At 54.8% G+C, this 21,222-nt stretch overlaps 1 protein-coding gene across 2 annotated transcripts; it reads right to left on the bottom strand.

The window, feature by feature from the left end:
* Nucleotides 1–879: 879 nt before the first annotated feature.
* On the bottom strand, nt 880–15,073 carry CADM4 (cell adhesion molecule 4). Of its 2 annotated transcripts, XM_042918236.1 has the most exons (9): nt 14,981–15,073; nt 5,459–5,605; nt 4,981–5,133; nt 4,596–4,730; nt 4,057–4,221; nt 3,838–3,928; nt 3,291–3,463; nt 2,325–2,453; nt 880–1,781 (listed from the first exon to the last, which is right to left on the bottom strand). In XM_042918236.1, exons 1-9 carry the CDS (start codon nt 15,042–15,044, stop codon nt 1,672–1,674), a joined length of 1,167 nt encoding a protein of 388 aa, XP_042774170.1. In that variant the 5' UTR covers nt 15,045–15,073; the 3' UTR covers nt 880–1,671. The 2 variants fall into 2 exon arrangements, with proteins under 2 accessions (XP_042774170.1, XP_042774171.1); XM_042918237.1 differs by lacking the exons at nt 880–1,781; nt 2,325–2,453 and adding an exon at nt 2,941–3,107.
* Nucleotides 15,074–21,222: the final 6,149 nt, after the last annotated feature.

The raw sequence follows: 21,222 nt of genomic DNA, 5'->3' as shown, positions 1-21,222 counted from the left end.
CCCCTCACTCTGCATTTTATCTTAAGAGTACTTATGGCAAGCTGAAATTAAAGGTTTTTTGCTTCCTGTTTTCCTCATGGAAGCTTTGTGAGGGTAAGAAGGGAGTCACCCTTTTTCCTTCAGTCCTCAGTGCCTAGAAACAGGATCAAGTTTCAGATTAGTACGAAGCCATCTAGAACACCTAACATTTGCCTATTTTATTCATCACGGCATCTCCAGATCTTTGGGTAGCACCTGGCACAAAGAAAGAGGTCAGTGTATTTTTTAATCTAAAATTAGAATCACTCATTTAAAATTTAGTCGAATGAATGAGGGGCCAGGAGTGCCAGGCTAAGGGGGCTTGACTTGACCTAGAGGTGATGGGGAGCTAGGGAAAGATTTTGAGCAGAGCAGGCACAGGTTTTGACAGGGCGAGATGTGAGTTAATTGAAAGGTCCTTTGGAGATTGATTTCCGGGTTAGAGGTAAACCAGGGGAAGGATCTGGGCCTTTGGCTGAGGACAGGGTAGCTCAGTGGCTACTGACTCAAGACTCAGTGACTTTTGGCCGAAGGAGTGGCCAGGGAAAAAACCAGATTCCTTGGAAGGGTGGAGGTGCCCCTGAAGAGGTACGGAACTTCTCCTGGCTTGTACTATCCACCAACAACCATCTTACTTCTCTCCCTCCTCCCTCCCTTAGTTCAGTTCCCCTCCCAACATAGTGCAGCTCTGGGCAGAGGGACAGACACACAGCCACCCCAGACACTTGTTCTCTCCTCAGTTTAATGGTGGTTAGTGGGATTGCCAAACCCCCTCCCCGTTCCCCTCCCCGCCCCGTACAAAATGTGTGGTTTTTTTTTTTTAAACAAGAAAAAGGGGGCAAAAGCCAGGAATGAGGGGAGGGGGGTGCAATCTGATATTTTCATACAGATTTTTAATTTTTTTTTAATATATTATATATAAAACCATAGAGACCAACGCACCCCCCCAGACTCCTTTCCCTCTCCCTGGAGGGCCTGGAGGAGAGATGGGGAAGGCCCCCCCAGGAGTGGGTGGACAGAGAGACAAATATGGATAGGACAGATATGGGGGGAGGAGGTGGGGAAGGGGAGCCCAGGAACCTGGGGATTGGAGAAAAGGGTTGGGGCTGTCTCCCTCACCGCCCCCATCAAAGTTATGACACAAAGACACAGAATCCCTGTTTCCATGCCCTCCCCCCCCACCCTTACCCCCACCGTGCAAACATGGCTTTGCAAAGAGGTGCCCAGAGCTCTGTGGAACTCCTACAATGGCTGGCATGGGGTCTGGGACCCCCAAAGAAATCTGTGTTCCCCTTCCCTGCCCACCCCACCCTTCCCAGAATCTGACCCCCTCCCCACAAGACCTGGTTCTGCAGCCTAGGGGCCCCGGCCTTCCCCCAGTTATCTTCCCCCAACCCAATCCCTACCGCCCTCCCTGGACTTGGGGGGTCCGGACCTCTGGCCCCTGCCCCCTGGGGGGCCCAGGCCTCTAGGCCCTTGCTTCTGGCCCTTGCAGAGACCTGGGATCCGACACCCCCCATCCCTGCCCAAGCGTCTGAGGTGTTAGTGGTGGGGGGAGAAGCCCACCATCCCAGACTCTGGTAAATGTCTTTGCAGCTGGCAGTGGGGTGGACCCCAGCCCAGGCCCAGGCCCAGGCCCGGGTGGAGGTGGGGTCAGATGAAGAATTCTTCTTTCCTCTTGTGTCCGTCGCTGCCATTGAGAAAGGCTTCTCTTGCTTCTCCCTGCTCATCCAGGCCACTGGCCTCGTGGGTCAGATAGGAGCCTGAGGGGTGACAGACCCCCAGACAGAGGTGACATATATGTGGACCCAGGAGTTGGACAGAAATATACGGGAAGGGGAGACAGACAAGACATACCAGGCGAAGGAAGAGGGAGAAACGGAACATTCAGGGAGGGAATCAAGTGCAGGGGATTGCAAAACAGGGGCAGAGAAAGAGGTAAAAGCAGAATTAGGAAGACTCCAAAAGTTCAAAGAAAGACCAACCCTTATCTGTTCTCCTGGTGGTGTCCCCTTACTCTGCTCCCAACGAATCCAACAATTTAGGGAGAAGAATTGTTTTATTCAAACTCTTGGCCTTAATTTCACCTTCAGTGTTTCACCCCTTTCAGAGTCAAGGCCGAAAAGTCAGCCCGGAATCTTGGCCTCAGGTCCCGCCAGGTTTCGAATCCCGGGTCTAGGTTCCGCCCTCTTATCCTCTGGGCTGTACGCCCTCCCTCTTTGCAAGCCGGGCTCTAGGGCCCCGCCCTTCCCGAATCCCACAACCAACCACACCCCCTGCAGAATTCAGTCCCCGCCCCCACTCACCCTTCTGCCGTACAGAGCACCAGACCATGCCCACCAGCACACATATGATCAGAAACACCAGTAGCGCCAGGATGCCGCCCACAATGGCGTAGGGCACCGACGTCTGAGCCTCTACCACCGCACCCGGGTCTGCCAGAGGGACAGGGCGCAGGACCAGGTCATCAGAGCACAGTCCCAGCCTGGCCCCATCGCTGCTGCTCTTGTAAACCAATCCACACAACTAACCGCGCTTTTACGCGTCACGCCCCTCAAACTACTGCCACGCCTGGCCCCTTGTCCTGGTTCCACTCTTTCCTGATGCTCCACTTCCACAAAGAACGCGTGTGTTGGTTTGTACACTGGCCCGAACCAGCCCTTGAATCATTTTGCCAGTACTACCCCACTCCCTCCCCCCACCACTCCCCAAAGAACGGAAACAGCACATCTCTTTTCGTTCGATTCCTTTGACCCACAGAACCTGAGGTCCAAGTCCCTTCCCATCTTGTCTAAAACGCTCCAGGTATTTAAAAATGCGGAGCTAGGGCCCAGCAACTTCCAAAATTCGTGCTCCACTGTCATAAGAGCTAAACACATAGCACTTATTTTGTGCTAGGGACCATTCCAACCGCTTTATATATTTAGCTCATATATAATCTTCACACCCCTATGAGGTAGGTGCTATTGTTTATTTCCGCTTAACCAATGAGGGAACTAAGGCGCAGAGTTACGCGCAATAGGATGCCGCAGAGCCCAGTCTGAACCCAGGCGGTCGGTCTGGTCGCAGAACTCCCGGAATTCAGGTGGCTGTGGACCCCAAAGAATCACCCTTTGCAACAGGCCCCTCAAACACCCCTGCAGGCCTTGAACCATCCAACCCAGCTCGCCCATTCCCAAGAACCCCTGCCTCCCGGGACGAGCAGAGACCTCCTCCGAGGCCCCGCCCCCGCCTTGAGCCCCGCCCCCAGGCCTGCGGCTGCGTGCCCTCACCGTAGACCACGAGTACATAGAGCGCCCTCGCGTGGCCGTGCTTGTTCGACGCCTCGCAAGTGTAGGTGCCATTATCTGCGGATACCAAGCCAGGCAGCGTAAGCGTCTCCCCGACCGCCTCGGCGCGCTCTGGCAAAGACTCATTCCCGCGGTTCCAGCGGATCTGGTTTGGCCTGGGCGTGAGGGAAGTATAGTCAGAGTTAGGGACACAGGTGCCACCATCCAATTCTGACTTCTCGGTAATCTAGATATGTAGTATCTGCCAGTAAGAGGGTCCTTACTCTCCCCATCCTAACCAATAAAACCAACAGTCCCGGGCACAGCTTTCACCCATCACCGGAGTCTCAAGAATCCTAGCGTCCTGTCCCCCGCCCGTTCCACTATCAGAATTCAGGAGTCCAGGGCCCCACAGCCTCCCCCCTTCAGGACGCAGAAGTCCGGGCCCCAGCCCCTCTGTTCGCCCAGTCCCCTCTTTCCCGAGACACAGGTGTCCAGGTCCCCGGTCTCTTCTCCTCAGGACCCAAGAGTGTCGGGTCCAAGAGCTCACCTGGGGTTCCCTGTTACAGCACACGTTAGCACCAGCGTGTCTCCCTCCCTCACTACAGCTTGGGAGGCATGGATCCGGGCCGTGGGGGAGTCTGTGGGCGGAAGTGAGATGGGAGAGTGGTGGTCTGGGTCATCTCGCGGGGCTAGAAACCCTCCCGGGGGCAAGCGGCTGGCGTTGGGACCCTCCGGCCCCCGGCGTCCCGGCCCGCCGGGCACTTACACTGCACGTCCAGCACGTACTGCGTCTGCTTGCTGTGTCCGGAGGGCAGCGCCTGGTTCTGCGCCTCGCAGATGACGATACCGCCGTCGTCCTTGCGGTCCACACGAAACCGCACTGTGCTCGCCACGCTCCAGACTTTGCCATTTTCCTGGCCGCTGCTCACTCCTGCCAGGCCCCGCCGGGACTCGGTCAGGCCAGGATTCCGGCCCCGCCCACCCCCAGCCCAAACCAAAGCAGGCTATTTGCCAAGCTCCGCCTCTTAGCCACAGGCCTCGCCTCCAGTCCTCCAAGCCACGCCCCTCCCCGAACGTAGCCCGCAGCCCCAGGTGCCTCTTCCCAAAGCCCCTCCCTCTTTCACTCCCAAGCCCTCCCATCGGTCAGTTCCTTCCGTAGCAGCATATTGGGTGGCCAGGGTCAGCGAAACCTGTGCGCTCTTCTCCAAGCCCCGCGCACTTATAAGCCAGGAGGTCCCAAGACCCGCTTCCTCTCAGTCCCACCCCTCGCCGGCACTTCCCCGGTGACCCCACCCCAGGTAGTACCTTTCAGCTCCTTGCGGTCCCGGTACCAGCGCAGGACAGCGGCGGGGCGGGACCGAGGAACCAGGCAGCTGAGCTCCACCTCGCCTCCCTCCACCGCCTGCTCCCGGACCTCCACCACGGGATTCTCTGGGGCCACTGCAGGGAGAAAGGGGTTAGGGGGGCGGTCAGCGGTGGCACTGAGGTGGACTCAAAGAAACTAGGTGCAACAAGGGTCCCAGGTGGCAGGGGTCAAACACAGGCTGGAGGTCAGGAAGACCGGCCGTGTTTCCTGGGGGCAGGTGTCGAGGAGGTTAAAAACAACCAGATTTAAAAATCAGGTCTCAGGATAAGGGACAAGCGGAGGAGAAAGGAGGAGGGGATGAGTTTGAGGAGGGAGAGGCGTTACCCAATACAGTGAGCGTGGCAATCTGGTGGTGGGTATCCTCCGTGTAGAGCTGGCAGAAATAGCCCCCCTCGTCCTCCAGGCGGGCATCTGAGAGCCGGATCCGCACGCGGCGCGGAGAGAACTCCTCAAGCTGGAAACGCTCATCCTTCAGGGCTAAACAGAAGGAACAGGAAGGAGTGAACCTAAGGAATTCTGGCTCCACGGACCTGCCCTTCTTCCAGAAGCTTACAGTCCTGCGCTCTGCCCCTTTTCCCCATCCAGCCATACCCGTGCATCTCAGGGGCCCCCACCAGTGACTCCCTTAGGGACCCAGAATGATCCAGGCCCTCGTGCCCACAGGACCAGTTGTCCAGGCCCCTAGCTCCATGCTCTGTCAGGACCCGAGTCCACACTCTCCCCTCTGTCCTCTTTCAGGACACAGGGGTCAGGCCCCAGTCCTTCTCCTTCAAGACTCAGGATTTCCTACCCCAGCACTCACCGCGGGTGCCGTTGAAGAAGAGGGTCTGCCGGGCTGGGTTCTGAATGACAACTATGGATCCATCGTACTGGTGCAGACGGCAGGTTATCTCGGCCACCCCTCCCTCAGCCACGGTCACATTCTCTGTCTGTACTTCCTGTCCAGCCCCTGGACCAGCAGACAGAGAGACAGGATAGGAGACTCGTTGAGGGCTGCGATTCAGTCTTTTCTCTCTCCCCCGTTCCTCCCCCATCCAAATCGCCAATCTCTCTCTTTCCCCTCTCATTCAGTTCCTTGCAGCCAACATTTCCCGAGGGCTGGATTCTGGGAGGTAAAGACAAGCTGCTCCAGAGAAGCTACAGTCACGATCCAGTGGTATGTGCTCTAATGGGGACAGCACAGAGCACACGGGGAGCCCAGAGGAAGGGGAGACTAAGGCTGCCTAGGGAGATGGGTGATCAGAGAAGGTTCTGGAAGAAAGCTCCATTGGATCCAGATTTTAGAGTGAGCAGTTCACCAGGTGTGGGAAACTGCTATGTGTTCCCCAAATCCCACCTTTCACACCTGGGCACCCGTTGTAATTTGTCTGCAGCGATGGCCACAATATTCTTCCCATCCCTGTATATGCCCTCTGTAAGTTGACTTTGTCCCTCCTCTGTCATAAAGCAGGCATTCTGATCCTGTTGATCTGGGCAGGCCCTGTGACTTGCTTTGACCAGCCACTCACTTTGACTTGTTTTGATCACATTTCCTAAAAGGATACTGTATGGGTTCTCGAGCCTAGCGTTTCTATTCGTGCCCTCTTGCTGCCCTGAGACCATCAGGTAAAGATGCCTGGACTAGCTTCCCTGAGGGCAAGGGACCACATGGAGAGAGAAATCCAGCCAGTAGCCAGCACCAACTGCCGGTCACGTGAGTGAGGCCATCCTGGCCCATCCAGCCCCAAGTGACTGCAGCCACATGAGTGACTCCAGCTGAGACCCAGAGATGAACTGCCCAACCAACTCAGTCCAGATCGCTGACTCCCAGAGTTATTTCCCAGAGCAAATGACCATGACTGTTGTTTAAAGCCACTACATTTTGGAAGGTCCCTTACACCACCAAAGTTAACTGGTAGGACACACGATTGGACTACATTTCCTCAGATCCCTTGTACTTAGTTGGGACCACGTGGCTGGTTTCTGGCCACTGGGATGTAGGTGGAACAGAGAAACACCTCTTCCAGGCTGGCTCATGTCAATCACAGTCGTTCTCGCTGGCTGAATGGAGAGGACCCCAAGGAGCCTGTAGGAGAACAGGATCACAAGCTGGAAGGAGCCCAAGGCCCTGACTGCCCGCTGTGACCTGCCTGCACAGGACTGTAACGTGAATGAGAAATTCACTTTTTTGTTAAGCCGTTGGGATTTCGGGGCTGTTGTTATTGCGGTTAACCTACCCCGATTAATCCATCAGAGGAGGAAGGTAGGGGATTAGTAAGGGGGTATTTTCAGCAGAGGCAGCAGCCTAGAGTACAGCTCGAAGCTGGGATTAATCAGCATCACCATCACCATCACCATTGTCACGGTCATCTTCAAAATAAAATAACCACAATGGCTACTGTTTATTAGGCACTTGCTATGCCTGTGCCAGGCTCTGTGCTAAGGGTGTTACCTATATAATTTCCATTTAATCATCAGAGTACCCAAATAGTTAGGCACTATAAGCAATCCCCAGCTTAAAATTTTTTTAATGCTTATTTTTATTTTTGAGACGGAGAGAGAAAAACCGTGAGTAGGGGAGGGGCAGGAGAGAGGGAAACACAGAATCCAAAGCAGGCTCCAGGCTCCGAGCTGTCAGCACAGAGCCCCATGTGGGGCTCGAACTCTCGAACCGTGAGATCATGACCTGAGCTGAAGTCGGACGCTTAACCGACTGAGCCACCCAGGTACCCCAATCCCCAGCTTTTTAAAATTCCCATTTCATGGGTGAGAAAGTTGGTCCAGAGAGAGAAAATGACTTGCTCAAGGTCTCAGAGTGGCAGTGGAAGGGCCAGGATCTGCATGCAGAGCTCTCTGATGCCACATTTTGCATCCACATCCACCTCCTGGTTGTCTGGGTGAAATTGTGCAGCCCTGGGGAGGGGGTGTGGGATGTGCTAGTGGAGGGCCACAAAGGCCAAGCCTGGAGATTAGCTTTTACCCTGAAGGCCAGTGGAGGTTTTGAAGCAGGAAAGTGCCATGATCAGATCTGGTTATTTACCTTTAAATGTGGGCTAACTCTGGCTTCGTGTCTCTTGCATTCTGTCCCATTCATTCGAGTATTTCCTGAGCAGTAGGTAGGTGCTTAGGGGCTGGGTGCCCAGAGATGAGTCAGATGAGGTCCCTGCCCTGGAAGGCCTTCAAGATTTACAGGGAGGTAGATGCAAATCACTGTAATTGACCATCAAAGTGTTATATTCCCTGTAAGAGGGCTCAGTAACCCAATTTGGATGCTGAGGGGTAGAAAAGATTAATTCTGGAGAATGGAGGCAGAGACAGCTAGCTTTCTACCCAGCATCCATAATCCAGCATCCATAATTCTTCTTAGTAAAAGAACCCTGATTATATTTTAGTATATGTGCTGCCGAAGCGAGCACGAACCCTGATTATATTTATGGTTGCCCTATGTCCAGCAGAAAAAGATATTCCCAGACTCCCTTGCAGCTAAATGAGGCCATGTGATAACAAGTTTTGTACAAACTCGATATAAGGATAAGTGACTTCCCTGGTAATTCATATGGTAATTTCAGGAGGACTTCCTAAAGAAAAGGGACAAGTCCTTTTTCTTCCAGGTTGCCTTTATGCTGCCTGGAACTGGGATGTGATGCCTGGAGTTCTGGCAGCCACTTGACCAAGAGGACAAGGGCACGAAAGATGGTGGAACTAAGAGCTGGAAGGTACCTGAGTCTCTGGTGATGATGTGGAGCTGCCTCCAAAGCCCTGGATGCCTACTTCTGGACTTCTCTTAGGTTTGAATACAATGCTTTGTGCACTTAAGCCACTCTTACGGGTTGATTTGGCACTTCTTGGAATATCAACATGTCCAATCCTGGCCCCACGTATTTTTTCCTCCCCATGTCTTTTTCAATCTCGGTAAATATCACGACCATCCACCCAGTTGCTCAAGCCAAAAACCTTTCCCTCTCTCTAACATCCATTCCATCAGCAAGATCTATCCATCTACCTCTAAAACATATCCCAGATCAGTTCATCTTTTTACCGCCACCCTAGTCCAATGACACGGTCTCTTCCCTTGACCTTTAAGAGCTACTCAGGGGTCTCCCAGCTTCTATGCCTGCCTCCCCTCAGGCCATTCTCCACATAGCAGCCAGATGGAGTTTTCCAGAAGGTAAATCAGATCAAGTCACCTCTCTGCTTGAAACCCTCTGAAGGCTGGTGCCTGGATGGCTCAGTTGTTAAGCATCTGACTTCAGCTCAGGTCATGATCTCATGGTTCGTGAGTTCGAGCCCCGTATCGGGTGAACACGAGCCCTGCGTAGGGTGAGCTCCGCTTCTCTCTCTCTCTGCCCCTCCTGGGATTCTCTCTCTCTCCCTCTCTCTCTCTCTCTCTGCCCCTCACTCACCTGCACCCTCTCTCTCTCAACAAACAAAAACAAAAGACAAACAAAAAAACCCTGGAAGGCTGCCCATGACACTTAGGAAATAAAGTAAAATCTATATTCCTTCCCTGGACCTTGAAGGTGGTATGTGGCCTGGACCCCTCTGACCACAGTTCCAGCCACCCTCCTGCTACTCCCTTTCCTCCAGGTGCATTGACCTTGATCTTCCTCAAATTCACTGAACTCGTTTCCACCCCATGGCCCTTGCACTTGCTCTCCCCTCTGCCTGGAATGTTCTTCACTGCCTCCTGTTGTCATTCAGGTCTCTGCTCACATCCACACCTCCTCAGGGAGCCCTCCCTCACACCTCACACGTCCCCTTACCTCCAGAACACTTTCTGTTCTGTCCCCACTGGTTTTATTTCCTCTACAGAAATGTCACTGAAATTATCTTGGTAATGTGCTTACTCATTTACTGTGTTTGTCCCCTGCCACCAGAATACACACCCCATGCAAGCAGGAATGTAATCCATCGGTTTCACTGCTGTATCCCTCCTCCCTAGCAGTGTCCCTGAAGCTAGATAAGTGTCTGGGAGATTGACAGATGAATAGCGTGTGCTGGGCACGATTTCATTTCAACCTCACGACGACTCTGTGGCATCATTATCCTCATGGTGGACACCTGGGTTGATCCCAGCTGGACCACTGGCCATCTTTGTGACCTTGGGCAAGCGGCATGACTTTTCTGAGCCTCAGATGCCCTGTCTGTAAAATGGGGATGATGCCAGTGCCTTGTCTCCTAGGGATCAGCCCAGTGCCCAAAGCTCAGGGAGTCCTTCCTGCAAAGCTACTGTTATTACAACTCCGGAAACATACCCGTGCACATGAAAACTGGCCTGCCTGCACATCCTGGTGCTTAAAAAACAAAACAAAGCAAAGCAAAGCAAAACAAAACAAAACAAAAACATCCTGAAGCCTAGCCATTGATCCTGGACCTCAGGGCTAACCCAGTGCTAGCCCCCCATTTTACAGATGTGGAGAATGAGGCTCAGGGGTCCCAGGCCAAGTCAGTGGCAGAAACTCAACATCTCCTGGGAGCCATCAGGACCTCTGCATCTGCCCCCGCCCCTACCGTGCAAATTATTCCTCTGCTGTCTGCTTGAGGGTGCACATGGGGTGAGGGTGGGGGGCTTTTGTCTTGTTCCCTCCCCCTCCTGAGGAGTCAGTAACCAACAGTGTCTGTGCCTGGAATATTAATGTCCCAGGAGCTTTTGTTTCAGGGTTGGGGAGTTGGGGGGTGGTGAGGCGGGACTTGTTAGTCCGAGAGGGCTAAGCTTTTGGGACTTGGGCACTGGCCCTTTAAACGGTGTTGACAGCCTGGAGTCGTCATGGGGATGGTGCCTGGAAAAAGGGACTGGGGAGGGCTTGGGAAAGAGTGGCTGAGCAGGTGATAGGTAGAGACCCAGAATCCAGCCCTCTCCTCCCTTAGACCCAGAAGTCCAGCTCCCAACTGCCTCTTTTCCCAGGATCCAGGAGTCCAGACTCCTAGCCCCCTCCTCCAATCAGGATCCAGGAGTCTGGGTTCTCAGCCTCCTCCTCCTTCATCCCCAGAAGTCCTGAGCCCCAGCCTTCTCCCCCTTCAAACCCAGGAGTCTGGGCTTCCAGCCCCCTCCTCCTTCAGGACCCAGGAGCCAGGGGTCCAGAGTACACAGCTGGTGGATGTTTCCACGGAGACTAGACAGGGTGGGGGGAGCACTTCCTGGGTCCTGAGTCAGCGAATACCCAAGGGAGTCTCAAGGTCACGGTTCCGGGAAGGTCACAGCCACCCCCTCCGTATCCGCTCCCCAGGGGGCTCATGGCTTCATGCCTCCTTCCCCCACTTCCTCCCCTAGGGAGGTGGTACATCCCTTCGTCCTGAATGAACCCCCCCTCAGCCCCCCATCAATGGCGGAGTCCGAACATCCTCGCACAAAGCATCAATTCTTCCCCAGCTCAGCCTTGTGAAGGCGCCTGTATTCGCAGGACCTAGGCGTCAGGGTCCCAGCCCCTCCTCCCTCGGAAACCTGCAGTGGGACCCCGGTCCCTTCCTCTCCCAGGACTCAGTAGTCTGTACCTCCATTCCTCCCACATGACCTAGGAGTATGGAGCCCCAGCCCTCTTCTCCCCTTAGACCCAGGAGTCCAAGCCCCCAGCCCCCTCCTCCCTCTGAGACACTTAGCCTTCTACCTCAGATCCCAGAGTCTAAAACCCTGGCCCCTCCTCCCTCAGACCCAGGAGTCCTGGCCCCCCAGCCCCCTTCTCTCCTGGAAACTTGACTGCAGGTCTACAGTCCTCAACCCTCAGAATCACAGTCCTGCCTTCCCCCAGCCTTCCGTCCCCCTCCTATCTGGGGACCAAGCATCAGGTGGGGGCGTAGGGGTGAGTCAGCAGCCTCACACACAAAGTGCCCCCTATGGCCCCCACGTTCCTGGGATATTCAGAACTCCCTAGATTCTGGGCCTCAGGCCCAGCCAGGGGGTGGGAGGTTTCCCCTGGGCGTGGGGTCATGGGGGAATTCCTGCTTCAGGAAGGGTGCAGGCCTGCACTGAGCCCTCACTGTCCTACCCTCCACCCCCAGTACCCTCTAGTCACCCCCTCCCAGGAGAGCCCAGGCTCTGTCGCTGCCCTCTTGCCCCACTGAGTTACTGCAGAGGAGCCTTAGTGCCTGGTTCTCGGAGGACTATGGGCCTGGGGTCTGCACTGGCAGGAACCAGAGGGTGCTTGGGTCTTGGTGCCACAGGCCATTGGGCGCTGGCGAGTCTGACTGTCTCCAAGCATCCCCCCCCACCTCCCCCACCCAGAGAGAGAAAGCTGCCTTTGTGTTCCCCAAGACGGGGACAGGCCAGGCTCGCACGACATTAACCCACCCCGGGCCCCAACCCTGCTGTGTCTAAGGTCTTGGAATCCATTGCTGAACCTGACCCCCCGCTCTGGAGACTCAGGCATCCAGCTCATGGGTGGGTGGGGGTCAGTGACAGAAACCACCCAAGGCCTGCACCCTGGGGTGACTCATATTGGGGGCAAGGTCCCCCTGCTCTCAGAGTGACCTGTCAGAACTCTAGCAGGGAAAAGTGAGTCACTGGGGAGGAAAACATTTGGGCAACAACCAACTCCCCCTCTACAAAGCCCCCTAACTCTAAACGGTCACTCTGTCTTTTCTCTGTATCTGGATATCTGTTCCCTCTGCCCCTCTCTGCTCTATCCAATTCCCGGCCTGTGGATCTCTGGTTCTGCCTGCGTGCATCTGGTCAGGCAACGCATCTCTCTCTCTCTCTCTCGCTTCCTCTCGCCTGCCCACCCTGGGCCCTTCTTCCCTTTGGCATCAATCTCCTCCTCCTTCTCTGGTATTCTTGGCAGATGTGTGAGCCAGGAAAGAGAATTCGGTTTTGGAAGGGCACAAAGGGACCCCCATCTTCCTTCGTGCTGGCTGGCCAAAGTGAGAGAGGAAAGGGGTGACTGAGAGGAAGATGATGGAGGGACCGTGAGCAACGCCTGAAATCTGGCGGCCAAGGTCATTCAGAAATATCCAGTGAAAAGGAAAGCAGACAGGGCCCTCTGATACCAGGTACCCCAGCCCCCTAGCCCACGCTGTACAGAAGGGGGAAAGTGAGGCTCAGAGAAGGGCAGAGACTGATATAAAATCACACCAGAGAGGCTGGTTCCTCAGCTCCCAGTCCAGAGTGCTCCCCGTGACACCCAGCTGTCTCCCAACTTTTAACGCCCCATGCCATTTAATTTAGCGAAAGTTTAGAGAAGTAGGATGCAGGTTCCAGGAAGCAGTGGTTTGAACATGAAACAAGAAACAAGCCTCTAGAGCTACCTCCCAGGAGCGCTGGAGAAAAGACTCTTGAACTGGGCAAGCCGTCATCTTAGGTTCTGATTCTGAGAGAATCCATCCCATGATTCTAAGCTGTCAAGATTCCAGATGTCAGAGGTGTCAAGACTCAGGATCTCCCGGAGGTCAAGATCTCAGAATTTTAAAGCTGTCAAGAGGCTAGAATCCTAACGCTGTCAAGGTTCTAGAATTTGCAAGGTGGCAAGATTCTAAAGACTTGGGGATTCTGGAGTCCTAAAGACGCCAGTGTTTTCAAACACCCTCAGGTTCTTTGTTTACTGGATTCATTGGTTCTAGGATTCTATGAACCTGGTTCAGGAGCCTAAAAGAAGACAGAATAATAAAACTGGAGGGCATGTAGCTAAGGTACCAAAGCGCTCATGGGGAGGAGGGCGGGGGGATTGTGGCTTGTCTGCTGCAAAGAAAGAAGGAAATGGTAAAAGTTCCAAGCAATGGCAGAAGACTTTAGAAGAAAGCAAGGTGCAGCGTGAGAGGTCAGCTTTGCCCCTCTGGCCTCGTCCTGAGGAGAGGGAGGCCGTGCCCAGCTTGCCAGAAACCCCTTGGGAGGTCCGAGCTGGAGTTCCCTTTCAGGTCACTGGGTTCAACACTTTACAGAAAGGGGAACTGAGGCCCAGAGAGAGGAGGGGGCTTGAGGTCGGCTGCTGGGGCAAATGGCAGGAGGCAGGATGCAAATAAACCCTGGCCCCCAGCCCTGTGCCATCTGGCTACACGCCTCTCCCAAATCTCTCCGTAGCATCCTGCCCTCCACTTCTGCCCAGCCACCTCCCAGCCATCCATTCCTCCTAAGAGCGGCCTCACCCGCTGGGGAGGGGGTGACCTGTGGCAGGTTTGAGGCACACGCAGTGTGAGAGTGTGAGTGTGTAGGTGACGTTTCCTGACCTTGTCCCCAGCCTCAGGGTCACCCTATCGTGGAGGTGTCCGGCTTTTCACAGTGTGTGATGTGGCTATGTGGAAGGCTCCCTAGACGTCCTGGAGGGGGGCTTCTCTGTAAGTTATGGTCTGGGTGTGTGAATGGGGGGGCAGCATTTGCGAGGCATTTGCTGAATCCACGTGTGTGCCCACATGCCAAGGTTCCTCACACACTTCCCAACACGCACACATGCGCGCACACACACACACACACACACACTTCCCTCCAAGGCCCTTCAGGATGCCCTGTCTGACTCAATTCCTCTCCAGGGCACAGAGGGATGAAGGGGTGCAGGTATTAAGGATGGGGTCAGGGAGGTTGTAAGGGCAAAGGGGGGAGCAGAGAGATGGGGGACAGGGGGACACTGGGACAGAGAGGCGGGGATGGATAGTGGGGGGAATGAAGAAGAGAGGTGACAGAGGGGGCTAGAGAAACAGGCAGGAAAGATAGGGGATAGAGACAAGGGGATGGGACAGATGGGGGACAGAGGGAAAGGGACAGAGAAACAAGGGTGACAGTGAGACAGGGACAGAGAGGGAGAATGGGGGCAGAGAGGGACAGCAGAAATATAGAGGGACAGAGAAGGAGAATAGAGAGGATGATGGGGGGACAGAGTGACCCAGTAAAAAGGGGCAGAGACCAAGGGACAGAGGTGGGGGACAAAGAGGATGGAGAGGTGGGGGACAGGGCGGCAAGGAGAAAGGGGGACAGACGGGGGGACAGGACTTCCAGACCGAGGGACAGAGGACAAGGGTAGGGGGACAAGGAGAGAGACTGAGGGACTCACAGACAGGCGGACAGAGGGACGCAGAGACCGAACAGAAGGACAGCGGGACCGGCCCAGAGAAGGCGGGCTTGCGGAAGGGGTGGGGGGGGGGGGTAATGGTGGTCTCGGTCCCTTTGTCCCCGCCGGGATCCGGGCCTGTGCGGGGGGGGGGGGGGGGGGGGCTGCGGCACAGCGGCCGGGGCCCGCGTCCCCCTCCCCCCGCTCGCGGCTCTCAGCTCCCGGCTCCCGGCCCGCGCTGCGCTTTGTCCCGGGGAGGGGGCCCGGCCCGGCCCCGCGCGCATTGTTCGGCCTCTGCGGCCCCGCGGCAGCCGGGCTGTCACCGCAGCGCGCCCCCCGCCCCGGCCCGGCCGGCCGACCCCGGCCCCCGACCCTACCTGGCCCCGCCGCGGCCGCCCACAGCAGCAGCAGCGGCCACTGGAAGCGCCGGGCCCGGCCCATGGTGCCGCCGCCGCCGCCGCCGCCGCCGCCGCCGCCGCCGCTCGCTCCCGGCCCGGCACCTGCACCGCCCGCGCCGCCCGCCCCGCCCCCGAGCCCCGCCCCCTGCCCGCCCGGGGGCGGGGCCGGGGCCGGGGCGGGGCCCAGGCCGGGACTGGGGGTAGGGGGTGGGAGACCCAGGGGACCGAGAGACCGTGGGGGTGGGGGGACGGTGGGGGTGCGGGTCCCCCAAGAGCGGGGCAGTTGCGGGCGGGGGCGTGCAGGGGATGCGGGAGAACGGGAGGGTGCTGCGTGAGGGCAGAGGTTGCGGGTGCTGTGTGAAGGGGTGAGTGTGAGTGTGTTGGTGGAAGGGTGTGCGAGGGTGCGGGTGTCGCGTGAGGGGAAGGAGGTGAGTGGTGTGTGTGAAGGCTTGGGTGTGTGTGGAGGGGAGTGTTGCGCGAGGGTGTGAGCATCGAGGGAGGGAGGAGTGTTCTGTGGGAAAGGTGAGTGTGAGAGGTGTTCTGTGGACAAGTGAGTGCAGGTGAAGGTGTCACATGACATGATTGTGACCTTAGCCACCCCGAGCTCCGGGAGGGCGGCAGAGGGGTGTCTGGGCAGGTCCTGGATCTCCCAGGCAGGGCTGGGCGGGGCGGGGGTCAGGCCCCACCCTTCCTACCGTCCAGACCCAGGAATCCAGTGTTTGCACATCATGCATCACTCTCCTGAAAGGGGCCCCCGAAAGGGAACCAACTGGAAGGAAGCCTAAGTCCTGAGCCCCAGAGAGGGAGAGGCTCCTGTGGATGCGTCCCACGCCCTAGCGTCTAGCTTCCCCACCCCTGCTTCCCCCGCTCTTCCTGCCCCAGTCTCTTTTGCGTCCCCGACTTTCCACGCGCGCTTCCCACTTCTCTCCCATCATTGTTGCTGACTCACCCCTCCACATTCGGGTCCCTTCTCCCTCCTGGGGAGTGGTCTCCCTGAGCCCACTTCTGTGGGACCTTGTAGACCCGGTGCACGCTTATCACCCTTAGAACCCGGGAAGAGTGAGAAACAGAAGGTAGGAGACCGCGACCTCTCCCGGGCCCGTTTGACAGTCAGACAAACGGAGACATCCCAACTTTGAAAACCCTTGCTCTTTACCTCCATCGCTACCGGAGTGTTCTACATTCAGGCCCACCAGGGGACTTCAGCTCCAGATACCCTTTCTGGCCTCGGTGTCCAGCTCCCAGCATCCTCTCTGTCTTCGGGACCCGGACTCCCATCAACCTCTGCGTCCCCAGGATCACACTTCTAAGCAACCCCTCTCCTTTTCCATTCTCAGTTCACCTTTCTATAAACTGGGGGAAGAGGCCTCGCATTCTCTGTCTGAGGACGGGTGGAAGAGAGATGTCTGACCTGGAGGTGGGAATCTGGGTTGGGAGGTAGGTCGCTAACTGTTGTCTTTGCCCCGAGAAAGGTCCCCTTGCCCATGGCTCCAACCAACGTCTCCTGCTTCAGCTGAAGGACACCCCAGTAGATGTTGGTTTGGTTCTCGTCTCTCTTCTTTGGGCCCCGCCATTTTTCCCTTCCAAGGATATCAGGAGAGTGGTGGACACCAGGGTACTTTATCCATTGGGGTTTTCATTCAGGTGACAGCAAATCCGACCCAAGAGGCTTCAGAGAAAGAGAACTGGGCCACATAGAAAAAAGTCTCGGGTACAGCTGGCTTCAGCATGGCCCGTCTGTCTCTCTGTCCTAAGGGTAAGTGGCTCCCCTCATGTTGCAAGATGACTGGCCACCACACCTTTCCTTCTCATCTGGAGAGAGAAAAAAGCAAGACAGATGGAGATGGAGAGAGCCAGACTGATAGAGACTGAGGGGAGGGGAAGAGAGAAAGAGGGGGAGAAGAGGTTTAAGCTTCTTCAGCAGAGTGGGGAAATACTTTTCCCCAGAAGCTCCTAGAAAACCTTTCACTGGGTCTCATTGTAAATTTTTGGAAATGTTGGGATGGTGCAGACTGGATGTTAATTGTTTACTCGATATCATTCTGTGAGATAATACGAATATATGTATATATATGGTCTTTGCCCCTGGCTCCTGACACAGAGCTCCCGAAAGCCTTGTAATTTCCTGGGCGATAGGAATGTCTTTTGTTTTTTTTTCCAATTTTTTAAATGTTTATTTATTTTTGAGAGACACAGAGTGTGAGTGGGGGAGGGGCAGAGAGAGGGAGACAAAATCCAAAGCTCTGAGCTGTCAGCACAGAGCCCGAAGCGGGGCTCGAACCCACCGACCGTGATAGCGTGACCTGAACCAAAGTCGGATGCTTCACCGACTGAGCTACCCAGGCGCCCCAGAATGTCTTTTGTTTTAATGAGGTGACTCTGGGTGGGTTTCTGGATGGCTCCTAGGTGAGAGTTGGTTCCTGGGATAGAGCAAGCAAGCCATGATGAGATGGGAAGCTTGGAATTTTCCATCCTGCCCCCCCCTGCCAAGAAGGGAGAGAGTGAAAAATGGAGTTAGAGAACGATCACGCCTATGTGATGGGGGGGTGCTCCAGGTTGGTGAGCACGAGAAGGTGCTGGGCTAGTGGTGCTCCTGGAGAAGCTTCGTGCCCCTTCCCATAAACCTTGTCCTATGAGTCACTTCCATCAGGATGTTCATCTGTATCCTTTGTCATATCCTTTTACAATCTACTGGTAAATGTAAGTAAACTATTTCCCTCAATTCTATGAGCCGCTGTAGCAAATTAACCCACCCCTAAGAGGGGGTCATGGGAACCTCTGGGTTTTAACCGGTAGGTGGGAAGCACAGGTGACCACCTGCCCTTGTGACTGGCATCTGAAGTGGAGAGTGTGTTTGTGGGACTGAGCCCTTAACCTGTGGGATCTGACGCGATCTCCAGGCCGATTGCGTCAACGTTGGGTGACGTTGTAGGACACCCGGCCCAGGTCACAGAGAACCGCTTGCTGCGGGGAAAACTCCCCCACATTTGGTGAACAGAAGTGTTGTGAGCGTGGCAGCGGCAGTGTGGCAGTGAAGGGACAGGAGGCACACAGGAGAAAGACACAGTAGGAAGAACTGGGTGGTTTTTTTTTTTTTTTTTCCTTACACATTCCCTCCCTCTTTTTCCTTTTTAAGAGAATCCTGATTTTGTTCAGGCATCCACCTTTCTTTAATAGCCAGATGATGTGAGGGAAGCCTCAGGAGTGTGGTCTAAATATACTTTTGCCTAATATTGTGGTTCCACGGCCTCTTCCAGTGGTCGTTGTAGGCATAGGTGTATGAAACAAGTCAGGCAAGCACAATGTGAGGGCAAGTCGGCTTGGGAGTTTTGGGTTAAGCTTTCTTTGTTTCAAAAAAGAGGCCCACGAAGAGATGGCCTTTTGTTATTGCCTCCGAATGTGGGTGTGATGTCTGGAATTGCAGCGGCCATCTTGAGGCCATGAGGTGGACAAGCCTGAATGGATCTTTCAGGACATTGCAGAATTAGTCAACTCAGGCACTGCCCTGACTCATGATCGCTTGTTATGTAAGATAATCAATTTCTTCTTTGTTTCAACCATTCTGAGTTGGGTGCCCTATCACACACATCCCTGGCCTCCATGTTGCCTCTGATTCGTATAGAATGTATGGAGGCAGCCCTGCTTACAGATTAAAGCATTAAAGCTTAACGATTAAAGTGATAGTTTTCTTTTTCAGTTGTTCCCCCAACCTTGTGGTCGGATCTCTCTCCTAGGGGTCACTTTCCCCACTCTGGCCGAGTGGGCTGCATGCTAGGCCCGCAGGAGCGGTGGATGCCTGTTCACAGCCTGAACAACTGTACGCAGTGACTTATATAGGAACTTCCCTGGGTGTAGCAGAGAGGGTCAGAGGCAGAGGCCTGGCCCAAACTAGACCCCATCAGAACCTGTCTGCTAGCTAACAGTTTGGAACCGGGACACGAGGAGTTCTTGGTGCTTGACATTTCAAGGGCATATTTGGCTCCTCTGTGTGAAGCAGAAGAAGGTGGTCTGTGGAGAGACAGAAAAATAAAGCGGAAGCCCACGAGGGAAACCACACAGTCGGAGAGAGACAGAGAGACAGAGAGATTCTGCAAAAGGGAGACAGCCTTGTGATTTCGCGCAGCTTTTCAATTCTGTTTCTTGTCCCTGGTGAGGCCCAGAGACTAGCTCTTGCTTGGATTCTAAACTTCCAATAACATTGTCGTTTTGCTTAAGTCAGCTTAAACAGGTTTTATTTCTCGCAACTGAAATCCCTCCACAAAAACCTGGGAGCCATTAACGATGAGGTCCTGATCACAGGCTCCGGTGTAGAACATTATGAGAAATGTATCCCCGAGCCTCAATATCTGCTGTTGTGGGATCTACTCATTGTGGGACGAGTATTTCAAACCTCTGATCCTTACTGGAGGGCATGCCAGGAGGTGTAATCCTAGCCTCCAACCTCTGCCCCACGGTCTCATGGGAGATGCAGTCCTAGCCTCCATTCCTGCTGTAAGGCATCATGGGAAATGTATTCCTTCCCCTCCAATCTCTGCTGTAGGGCATCATGGTGGGTGTAGTTCTTGCCTCCCACCTCTGTGGTAGGGAATCGTGGGAAAGGTGAAACTACCCTCAATTTTCATTCTAGAGCGTCTCACAAAATGTTACCTTGGCCTTGTCTCTGCTGTTGGGAATCAGGAGAGGACGTAGCCCTAGCCCAGTTTTTGTTGCACGATACCCTAGAAGATGTGATCTTTCCTTCCTTCCTTCCCTACTTTCTTTCTTAATTACCTGCCACGTTCCAGGCATTACTCTTCTAGATACTGCGAAGACAGCAGCAGTGAGCCGATAAAGGTCTTGCCCGTTTTGGAGGTTATAGTGGGGAGAGTTAGCAAAAAACCAAACCAGTGACTGACTGTTCCTGTGAACCACTGCAGCATAACAAAATGCCCTAAAACTCAGTGGTGGAAAACCCTCACCTTTTTATTTTATGATTCTGTGGGGCAGGAATTTGAGCAAGGCACAGCAGGATCAGTGCCTATCTTGCCCCACAATCAACTGGGGCCCAAATGGGCTGGCTTAAACAGCTGTAGGGGGGGTGGGATGGTTCATTTGGGGCCATATATCTCAAACCTTGGCTCTCGCTGCTGGCTGGTGGTGTGGATCGAATTGTGTCCCTGTCCCCACTGAGAAATACGTTGAAGTTCTAACCCCTAGGAGGTACGAATGTGACCTTGTTTGGAAATAGGGACTTTGCAGATGTGATTTAAGATGACGTCACACTGGATTAGGGTGGGCCCCTAAATCCAATGACCCGGTGTCCTTATAGGGAGTGAGAGAGATTTGGAGCCACACGGCCACATTCACTGAGAGGAAGGCCATGTGATGACAGAGGCAGGGACTGGAGTAGTGTGGCTCCAAGCCCAGGAACACCCAGGATTGTCAGCAACCCCCAGAAGCTAGGATGAGGCCAGGAAGGATTCTTCACCAGCGACTTTAGAAGGAGCACATCTACTGCCAATACCTTGATTTCCAACTTCTAGTATCCAGAACTCTCAGAGAATAAATTTCTGTTGCTGGAAGCCACCTGCTTCGAAAGTTTGTAGTTACTCTGGCAGTCCTAGGAAATGAAAACAGCTGGGCGTCCTGATTCTCCTGCACATGACGTCAGCTGGGGTCGCGATGTCCGGGGTCGCTCCTTTGCCCGCTTGTCTGGTGTCTGGGCTGAGCTGGCTGGAACATCTGGGGCTCTCTCCCCATATGGCATCCATGTATGAATAGCGTGGGTGTCCCCAGAGCATGGCAGTCTCAGTGTAGGAGGACTTTCACATGGCAGCTGGCTTCCCCAGAGCCAGTTCCTGAAGCCTGGGCCCAGAACACGGCATGACATAGCTTCCAGACCACCTTCTGTTGGCCAAAGCAGTCACAGAGCCACTCACGTTCAAGAGCTGGAGATGCCACCCCACCTCGTTAAGCCACCACAATGACCATCAGTGATGTGTGATTAGAGGAGGTCCTAAAAGGAAACCCTGTCCCTTACCTGCCCCAGATACCTTGCAAGATGTCTTATCCTTTTGTTCATTAGCCATAGGGTGCTGGGGAATGTAATTTTGTCTCTACGGGTTTGCCTCAGCAAGCATGGGATTCTTCGATGTTGTGCCCCCAGAGTGCCACTGAGATGATATTTGTGTCTTTTTCTCGGTCAGTCTGAAGGCATCCTAGGAAATATAACCCAGCCTCTA

This window comes from Panthera leo, chromosome E2, assembly GCF_018350215.1.
Source record: "Panthera leo isolate Ple1 chromosome E2, P.leo_Ple1_pat1.1, whole genome shotgun sequence".
NCBI classification, from domain to species: Eukaryota; Metazoa; Chordata; class Mammalia; order Carnivora; family Felidae; genus Panthera; species Panthera leo.
This window is presented reverse-complemented; position numbering and strand designations above follow the sequence as displayed.

What these genes read in the sequence shown, in the direction of transcription:
- CADM4 (XM_042918236.1), bottom strand. Translation starts at nt 15,044, where the DNA reads ATGGGCCGGGCCCGGCGCTTCCAGTGGCCGCTGCTGCTGCTGTGGGCG. An exon ending in GGCGGCCGCGGCGGGGCCAG is followed by an intron (nt 5,606 to 14,980) that starts GTAGGGTCGGGG and finishes CTGCTGGTCCAG; the next exon opens with GGGCTGGACAGGAAGTACAG. An exon ending in GTACGTGCTGGACGTGCAGT is followed by an intron (nt 3,929 to 4,056) that starts GTAAGTGCCCGG and finishes TTCCGCCCACAG; the next exon opens with ACTCCCCCACGGCCCGGATC.